The sequence below is a fragment of the Chenopodium album genome, chromosome 10 (assembly GCF_948465745.1).
Source record: "Chenopodium album chromosome 10, dcCheAlbu1.1, whole genome shotgun sequence".
NCBI lineage: Eukaryota > Viridiplantae > Streptophyta > Magnoliopsida > Caryophyllales > Amaranthaceae > Chenopodium > Chenopodium album.
The window spans coordinates 62,318,188-62,328,905 of record NC_137843.1 but is presented as its reverse complement, the minus strand read 5'-3'; the positions used below and the strand labels follow the sequence as shown (position 1 = coordinate 62,328,905).

Genomic DNA, 10,718 nt, shown 5'->3' with positions numbered 1-10,718 from the left:
ATAAAACTTCATTAGGGAAGATAAAATCATACTTTTGAACTAATTATTTTGTCTTTGTTAAGGCAATATACAAAGTGCTAACTAAATTATTGGGAATTGTCACACCGTTAAATAAATGTACTCATTTGCTTGTAGAGTTATATTAGTTTATCTTAGATAGAATGTGTCATGTTAAGATGTTAAAATTAAAAGGAAAAACATATTGAAATGCTCTACGAAACTAGTGAGTGTTTTGGACGAGATTTTAAACTATTGCTTTAGATATCCATCACAATTGTGCAAAATTATCTGGACATAAAAAAAATAAATGTAAATGTTGAACTTGTCACTTGTCTCCTCAGCTTGTTAATCCTCGAGTTCTTGACTCTTGTGTCGACACTGTTGAGGAACCAGTGACACAAAAGAAATAAAAGCTTCATGCGATGGATTATTGGTTATAGGTCACCTTCTGCAATGGTAATATTACCCACAATAAGGAGAAAGAAATGTAAGGAGTAGCATACCTATTATAGGTTCTCTTAGCTAATTTAGGTTACAATATGCTAGTTTTTTTTTTTTTTTGACGGGTACAATATGCTAGTTTAGGTATATCAACAAGGAAACTACTAATTAAAAATTAATATACCATTTTTGTACATTATTAAAGCATCTTCTATCAAGTTTCTTTAAGTCATCTCTCAATTTTACACAAAAATTAACAATGTAGACGAAATTTTATTTTAAGGTGTAACCAAATCCACTACTCCATAATTAATATCCAAAGTAATCAATTAATCAACTACTACTAAACATGAAACCTTTGAACCGAAAACAACTTTCTTTGTGAAAAAAAATTAACTACAAAAGGTGAAAAACTTAAGATACATGTCGGTGTCTTTTGACTCTTTTTAAATTTTAACACTCACTCCACTTTCATACCAATATAAAACCACCTTCACTCTCTTCCACTCCCACTTTCACTACTTCACTCTACTTCCTCTCTCACTCTTAACTCTCCCTTTCTCTCTCTACAATGGAACACCACCGGAGGAAACTCCTCTCACTCCTCTTCCTCCTCCTCAACATCCTCCCTCTCGCCACCGCCAACTTCCGTGTCGTTGCCAACTACGACGTTGCTTGCACAATGTGCAACACATGCCAACCGTGCAACCCTCCGGCCATCTCCCCGCCGCCGCCGTCACCACCTCCGCCGTCTCCGCCACCGCCGTCCACCACAACAAGCGGTTGTCCTCCGCCGCCTACGCCACCGTCCAGCGGCGGCGGCGGCAGCAGTGGCGGTGGGAGTTACTACTACTCATCTCCACCCCCACCGTCTCAACCTTCTTACATCTACCCACCACCGCAAGGTGGTGGGGGTAGTATTGGAGGTGGAGGGGGATATTATTACGCGCCCCCGTATCATTACGGGCCAGCGCCACCCCCTCCGAATCCGATCGTTCCGTATTTTCCCTTTTACTATCATACCCCTCCGCCAGGGAAAAATTCTGGCTCTACTCTTAGAACCTCTATTTTTTTACTGCCTTTAATCTTTTTCTTCTTCTTCTTGCTATAAATAATTAAAAGATAGCATCATCAAAAAAATAAAAGAAAGAAAAAAGAAAAGGAAAAAAAAAAAAAAAGCAACTGTAAAAGTTGTACAGATCTGATGCTAAAAATGGGAGGAGAGAGAATTTTGAGCTGAATTAGCTACTGGAAATGACGAAAATACCCTTGCATTATTGATTATGCTCGGGATCCAAGGTGGTGAAAGTTGGAATTTGCAGAGAGAAAGAGCTAATTTTGTGGATGGCACTGAAAGTAAAGTAAAAATGGGTATTTCTTTTTGTTTTTTTTTTTTTTTTGTTTCCTATTTTATAATTATTTTACTTTAATTTTCACTCATTCACATGGTCTGTAGCCTACGAGTACATTTTTTTTTAATTAATCTGTAATTTTAAGTACGATTAAGATTAATATTTACAAGTTACAAACTTACAACATATTGCATATTTATATAGTCATAACTTTTTGTTATTAGCTCTTTCAAATCAAAGAAAATCTTTGAAATTAAAGTTGTAACAGTACTTATGTATGCATTATCCAATTATTGCACCGTTTTTGCGAATTTAATTGTTACATTACTACTTCAAATTGTCTCTTTTTCGATAAATTAATATTGTATTACTTAGTACAAAGAATCTATGAGAATAATGAAACATGTGGTCTCTTTCAGCTCCTATCTTTTTTATTTACTTTTTGATAAAAAGTGTCTATTTATTCTTTTAATAAAATCTTAGAGAAATAGACATTTAGCAAATGTAAGTGTAGACTAAACAATATATTAAGTTAATTATTTGGACCGATGTTATATATATTAATCATTTAAACAACCCTAGGGTAATTGTATTTTCTTTGATGATAATTATTGTCAAAACATAAGTGGGGTCCTATGCATGAATGTCAATTGTCACCCCCCATTATCTTTGCTTAGCTTTTCTTTTGATAAATGCTAGCATTTTATTTTAGCCATTCATTTTTGTATTTAACTATTTATAATGTTTCAACTGTAACAAAAGTTCTTGTACTTTTGTTGCTAGTAATTTATTTAGGTTTACAGTGTGAATTAAAGCTCTTTAAACTTTAAACCAAACTTGAAAAGCTAGAAAAGTTTGTATAGTACTAGTCACATTCAAGCGTCTAAAGGTTTGTTCTCTTTAGCTTATTTTCAGTTTCGTTCAGTTTTTAATTTTCTTTTCTCATAAAATATTCAGTTCAGTTTAATTCTAATAAATTTAGTGCAGTTCAGCTCAATTCAGTTCAGTTCAGCTCAACTCATTTCAGTAAATCAGATTAGACCCTAAATAAACCCTATTAAGTTAATTGTCTAATTACAGTTATTTCGTAATGCTAATTTAACTTTACGTAATAAATACGATAATATACCATGTATTAAGCAATAACTGCCAATGACTCTTCGTGTAACAAAGAATGCGGCATTTATCTTACATCGATGCGTGTACGAGTGTGTGGCTATGTGTAAGTGGTCGATATTTTACGAGCTAATAAACAAATGTCACTTTGAGTAGTTTGTTCATCGGTTTATATTCAAGTGTATAATAGAAATTTTGACTAATAATGACAAGACCTAAAATATATAGTAAGATGAGTACGTAGGTAGACAAATTAGCCGAAAACAAGGGTAAAGGGTGTGTAGATGAATGTTGGGGTCGATAAGAAGATGCAATTAATGTGTGGTGACTGGTGAATTCATTTTTAGCATATAATAAGCTAAGCAATAATGACATGTTGATCGAGGTTGCATCATAAATTATTAGCCTAAGTTAGAAATAAAGTTGTACCTTAGTAACGACATTGTCGATAGAATTAGGTATGGCGAATTTGACTTATTATATTCTTTTTATTATCACATAAAAGTATTTGTATATATTTTGATATAAAGAGATACACAAGAGCAAAAGATGTAGACTACGTATGAATAATTACGGGGAACAACGATCATGCTAGATTCGAAATAGGTAGTACTATGAGAATGGGGAAGGGTCTAGATGATTCTAGAAAACTCCATTTGTAATCTGATTACAGCCGGTTTCCAGCATTTCACTGAAACTTTGCTGATTTTCTGCAATTTTCGGATTTCCATTTTGTTTGGAATTATTGATGATTTTCCATATTCAATCATACATTAATCTTAGCAAACGAGGATGGTACAATCTGATTTTCTGCATTTGAAGATTGTTATCTCTGCATTCCCTGCGCGAGTAGGGATGGACATGGACACGACACGAATAGAGCAACTCGTGACTTCGTGAGTAGTTCATACTAAATTTGTGCATGGTTTATTTATTAATGAGTTGAGCTCGAGCTTAATATGAAAAGGTTCATATTTGAATGACTTTCCAATTAAGAGTTTAACACTTTATATTATTAATTAAAGTGCCAAATAATAACAGCATTATTTTTTATTGTGCTTATTGTTGGAACGTGTCATACAAACAAGGTTTTTAAGTTTGTGTCGATTAGTCTCAGCTTAAATAAATATATTACGAGAGTGAGGGATAGCTCAAGTGGTTAGAGTTTCCTTCCCGATTTTAGGAGATCTCGGTATCGATTTTCAATTTTAACCATTGTGTCAAGATCTCATTATTAATAAATCGATCACTAATTCAGCAAGAGGGTGTGAATGTGATGCATCATGCATGGGTGTAATATCACCAAGATGTTGAGTTGATGAAAATAGAGTGAGGTTACATCTAATCCCAAAATTGAAGCCAAAATAGGGGAAAAAGTGGGGCCCAAAAGGGAAACCTTTAGATACAAGGGTGTCAACTTTGGTATGCCTTTTGTCCATCATACCGTCCACCACGTGAACAAATAGGGCCCATTTTCCTCCTTTTTTCTCATCTTCGCGAAAATGCTTCTACTGTGATTGTGTACTCAATAATACCTCAAATGGCTCAATACACCGGAGATAGGCCGTGTCCACATTGTATTCATTACTCCTAGTATGGTTTATACTTTACATCATGTGCTTCTGAATTACATGAAATCATTTACGAATAAATATATATTATTTTAACAAAATTTTGTTAAAACTACGTGCTATAATATACTTGGTATGTCATCTTTTTTTGTCAACTTATATATCATCACTTTTGAAAACATAATATACAATATATTCCAAGCTATTAAACTAGCCTAAAATAAGAATGGAAACTTAACTATACTTCTTTACTAATTTATATACTAGAGTCAATAGTACTATATAATTTAGTTGGTTATATGTGCGTTAGTGGGCATATATATATACAAACATCCTACACATTTATGTTGTGAAAAAATGGTTGAAAGCAACAATATATGAACACCTTGGTTGGGAAGTGAAAAACGATAAAAGTGGGTGAATCGTGCATAAATAACAAATTCAATATTACAAAATTAAATGGAGATCTAAGCCATATTTCAGAATTCAGAATTCAGAATTGAGATAGATGATCAGCCAACTTGGCAGCGCTATTGTTGGTGACTTGTCTATTCATGTGCCTTAAGCCCTTACCTTTGTTCCCCTCTTCTTATCCTCCAAGTATTAGATCCACTTTGCTTTATTATTCCATTAGTATAATTCCACTATATTTTAAAATTATCATAAACGTTTTAAGGACATTTTTTTGTATATATACAAGTATCTAATTGAAATACTCGTACTAGTGTGTGACTTGAACAGTATATTGACTTAATAATAGTTGTTTATCATACAGTCTTATTAGAGTTTCAAAATGTGAACTATAAAATGAAAAGTTGCTAACTATAAGTATACATGAACTAATCACGATTTCCTTTTTTCTTTTTTTTTTTTTTTTTTTTTTTTTGTGCAGCAACGAGTTCAATTTATAAGGAGTGTCACGTGAAATGTAAACTTTTTTATAAAGACTGTATTAATTATGTGCTATAAATAAAAAAAAAAATTAGAATAATACTATCATTAATCACCTTTTTAGCAAATCCAATATGATTAGGCAAGGTGGACCAGATGTCACTTGATTATAAAACAGTATTCCTACACAAAATTGGAATCAATTTATATAAATAATCAATTATTAATAATAAGTGTACTGTGGTGTTGAGAAAGTAAATAGTATCTTCCTTAAAAAGAAGTTTGGATTCATTTGGGGCTAATCAAAGAGACATAAAGGACTGAAAACAGGTGGATAAAATGCATATGCAAACGAATAATAATTAACAGCAAATAGATACACTATTAGACTATATTCTGATCATATGGAACTCTGTACCTGCCATATTGTCACATAACTTCTCATATAGCATCATTGTTTCTCTTAGATTTAGTATTGTTATGTCATCAATCTATGATTATTTCATTGTACTCCGTATTTTGTTAAACTTTAATCACTACATTCGCTCGATATACAATTATTACTCCTTATTACGTTAGTCATTTAAAAAAAAAAAAAAAAAAAAAGGGCAAAGCAATAAGAGAGGAACAAATAGAGAGCGAAGGATTGCAAATTTACAATGGACAGAAAGGATTTTAAACCTCGAGAGCATCTTCATTGAGGCTCATAGAGACTCGAAGTCTCAAACCCCAGTATTTATATTTTAACCCCCTAATTTTTTTAGTCTGAGACCTGCCACTATTTTAATGAAGACATTGATATTCCAAGTATTTAATTAATTGTTGTACTATGAACAATTGCACATAAACAATACTTTATCATGAGTGGGGTGTTGATGAGTCATGACCAACTTATTGCTCAACATCGTTAAATTTGGTGCATAAGTGGCAATGCTCTAAATGTAGTAGAATGTCGATATCTAATTGCTCTTGGTATATTGTCTTATCACTTTTTTGTATTAGGTCCACATGCATGCTCTTGTCAACAAGGGAATCCGGGTACAATCCTAATGTAGTAATAGCAAACAACTTAGTAATGCCCTTGTGCTGTATATTAGCCTGTTTATTCAATTTTGTTTTACTCTTATGGATGCGAACTAACTTATTTGATCCAAGTTTTGGGGGTGTTATCTAAAATTTCAAAGTTAAAGACAAGTTTTACTAGGGGCACATTTTAGATATGAGATTCCCTTACCTTCTTCAAATCCCACGATTTATCTGGATTGCTTTCATCTAAAATTAGGAAGACCTACCAAAGGCACACATTTGTAGTTCATAATTAATAGTTCCGACTAATAGGCTTGAATGCTTGAAGAATTGAAGCCATGAAATTGGGAAAAACTTTAATGGTGTTTGAATTGCTACTGTGAATCTATAGGTTGTGCACAATAACAAAGATACAAACTTAAATGAACATTTATATGCATGATACTTGTATTTCCCAATTACACACTGCTTCTAAACTTGGGACTTGTAAAATGTGAACATTAAATTTTTAAAATAACTGGCCCACTAATATAAATTTCAAGACTACGGCCCAATATAGATTGCTGCTCCATCTGCATTCAAAGTGGGCCTTGTTGTTAATTGATCTTGGATCGTAGAATTGGTAGGGTTTTGGATCCAATCTGAGTATATTGGGCTTGTATGTACTTGGACTGAGGCTGGATTGAATATTAAACATTTAAACATATAGTATCCTGATTTATTAGACGACCTTACCAAACCATACTGATAGCCATTACTAGTATCGTAATCACATACGAGTATACGACCATTTTATCCCCCCTCTTCTTTATTCTTGGAGTAAAATGAAATTAAAACATTAATTATATCGATCAACGTTTGGTTTATATTGTCCTGTATTTCTATATTAGTGCTTTTGTAGGTTAGCATGATAGATTTCTTCAACTCCTCCCCAACTAGACCAAAATATCTTTTCATATTAAAAACGGAACACTAATTCCAACTGTATACTCCGAACTCTGTAGTAGACAACTTTAATTGCTCTATATGTTGAGACAACTTTCATTGCTCTATATGTTGATTTTATAATTACTTCATTTTTATATTTTCGTCGATAGGTCAATTTTCAGCATTCATTCCAATGTTGAATCGAATGCTTCATAACACAAATGTTTAAAATCGTATTTTCGTTAGTAGGTCTATTTTCCATATGGAATATGGACGAGGATCAATGCAAGCACGTAACTATTATTGTTGGAAAATTATAGTTGTAGTATGAGACCGTGGGTCATGCAACTCAATTTGATTAATGGATGGACTATTAAACTTTCCTAATCATTCATTGTATTGATCAACTTGGGTGTAACTATTGTAAGCAACCTGCTTAGTGTTATACTGCAGAATGTAGATAATATGGAATATGGATTAGCAATTTAGGTAGGAACAAAAAGTACTCGTATTACATTGATGGCAATTATCCTAAAAGAAAATAAAATTAAAAATTACGGCAATAGACAAACATTTATTCTTCATATTCATTACTTTGTAGTACTCGGTATATATTGAACTAACAGAGAACAAGAACTTGAAAATTGAAATAAATATCATTTCAAAGTCTTCGGGGAGATTTTCGGTAATTTACAGGGAGAATGAAATGTCGCTATCGATCTTAATTTTTAAGTCAACGTTATAGTATTAAAGGTACATTAACCGTAAATTAACATAAAATCGTACTCCGCATAACTTACATGTAAATGTTATTCTCTATTTCTTACAGTACTAAATTTTAAGTTAACTACATTATTCATATTCCGAATTATCTATTACGGAGTATAACGGAAAATTAGCATAAGACAATATCACCCCTTATCTATGTCGAACTGTCAAAGGCACAATTAAGTGAGCCCAAAACAAGGGTGCGTAACAAAAAGAGCGAGCATACACCTTTCTAAAGGATATTTTTCAATCACTAGTAAAATAAGCACACGTAGACTAACAACTTTCCTAATTAGATTCTTTATAACAAGAAAAAAAAACCATTCTTTCATATTTTTCCAAAAAAAAAAAAAAAAAAAAAAAAAAAAATCAATTCTTTCATACACTTAACGAAAAACTCATAATTTTGGTAGTGCGCCGCAAAAACCCTCATCATTTGTTAGAATTACAAGTGATAATTGATTAATTGAGCTACTACGCCGCAATAATCATAATTTTGTTGTTGACCCATCAACCATGTCAAAATGACATAATCTATCTATCTTAATCAATGAAATACTCCAACAACACAAAATGTTTACTAAAATTGATCATATATTCATAATATGAGACCACGACGATGATTGATAAGTTGACACAAATACGAAGCAACACCTATCATGTCTATTAGTATACTCGAGAACAATTAAGAATTCAAAATTAACATTTATTAACAAACTTTAGCTCACTCAAAACACGAAAGAGAATTTACTCTTTCAATCTCCAAAATAAAACCAATTTTATCTCAAAAGCTTTAATAAAAGGAGAAACTTCTTTTTTTTTATACTCCCCTTTTTTTTTTTTTCTTGATTCTTCAACCTCACTTTTTATCCATCTCACTAACTAAAAATTACAACTACTAATTACTCCTTAATCAACTAATTAATATGGAATTAGTAAGCAAAAACCCATTTAATCTTGTACTAAATTCTAAGCATAAACAGAACCATAAGAAAGAGCCATTAAAAGAACAGCAGCTTGTTCTTCTTCACCCAACTTCTTCCTTCCTCTCTGTTGCTTCTTATCAACCGTTGATCTTTGCATCATCACCTCCCTTCCGAGCGCTATCAGCCGTTGATGAAGAGGGGTCCCACCAAATCTACTAGATGATGATGATGACGATGATGATGATGATGGCATGCTACTGCCATCGTTGATCTTCCTTGATTTCTTCTCTTCTGATTTAAATCCCAAAATTGCCCTTCTCTTCTTCCTGCTTCTGATTCCACATGCATTGCAGAGTGACTGCAGATCAAATCACAACCGTTCAAAATCAGTATCATCAGATGATCAGAACTAATCCAACGGCTATTTTTAGGAGAGAGAAAATTGATGAAAATCAAAATAAAACAAAGGTATACCTTGGGCCCCGCAGGTCCGCCTCTCCATAGTGGGGTTTTTGAGGTACCACAATCTGCGCATCGTTTGATCTCATTCTCTTGGATTTCTGTTGATGAAACTCCATCTGGGTCTGATGATTTCTGCACCATTTGATCAAAATTTATCAGTAAGATCATCACACCAGATCATTTCTATTTTTCGATTAAAATGATCAAAAAAAAAAAAAAACAGAGGGTTTAAGGGGGAAAACAAAAAAAAAAAAAAAAAAAAAAAAAAAAAAAAACAGGGGAAATGATCAACTTACTTTGTCATTTAGATCCACCATGATTACTGAACTAATTCAACAATCCAAAACAAACCCAGAAAAATTAAACACTCGAGAAATAATGGGTCGAGCTCAGATTAATCGAATGTTGAGTGATGAACACAAAAATCATAAACCCTAATTAACTTATAGAAAACAGAGTAGAAAATTAATAAATGATCAACTGATCAAAACGAAGAGAAAACTCAAAAGGGGTAAAATGTGATCAAAGAACACTCAAAAAAAAATTGGAAGATTTGAGGAGAGAGAAAATGAAAGAGATAGAGCGGGAAGATTTGAGGAGAGAGAAAATGAGAAAAGGGGGGAAATTTTAGGGTAAAGATTAAACCGACATGCAAAATATAAGAGGAATGGAGGAGAGAGAAAAGACCGACAGAGGAGAGTTATCCGCAGCCGAATGAAAGCAGAGGATATAAGAAGAAAAAAATAAAAGATGGAATTTTTATTTTTTTTTTGAAAAATAAAATAATTTTTAGGGTGTGTTTGGCTGCTGCTGCTATAGTTTGGGCAATTTATGGAGTGATCAAGAAACCCTAGGTTTTTATTTTGTTGGTTTTCTCTCTCCTCCTAAATTGGGGGTACTTGAAATGACATATTTGCCCTTGGTCTGAATATATTTTATTGTAAAGTTTTATAATAGTCCTCCCGCCAAACATTTGAAATGTGCAAAATTTTGACTTTTTTTTTTTGGTTTTGATGGTTTGGGGTTTTTGGCTCCATTTTCAAAAGTTTTTGGTTGTTTGATTTTGTGTTTCACATTATTGGGTTTTATTTTAGTATTTTATTGGAGGTTAAGCTTAATTCAACTTAGTACTCCATCTGAAATATTTGTTTTAATTTAGGATTGGATAAGATCGAAATTGATAAGCATGATTCTCCCGCTTTGAGATACATGATGTAAAAAAAAAGGTTTCAAATGTT

The 10,718-nt window shown here is 32.6% G+C and overlaps 1 protein-coding gene across 1 annotated transcript; it reads right to left on the bottom strand.

The window, feature by feature from the left end:
• Nucleotides 1-8,757: 8,757 nt before the first annotated feature.
• LOC145564545 (GATA transcription factor 15-like) lies at nt 8,758-10,287 on the bottom strand. The gene is made up of 3 exons (XM_081624827.1): nt 9,777-10,287; nt 9,493-9,612; nt 8,758-9,376 (listed from the first exon to the last, which is right to left on the bottom strand). The coding sequence occupies exons 1-3, from the start codon at nt 9,795-9,797 to the stop codon at nt 9,062-9,064; spliced, it is 456 nt and encodes a 151-aa protein (XP_081480953.1). The 5' UTR covers nt 9,798-10,287; the 3' UTR covers nt 8,758-9,061.
• Between the last annotated feature and the right edge of the window lie 431 nt (nt 10,288-10,718).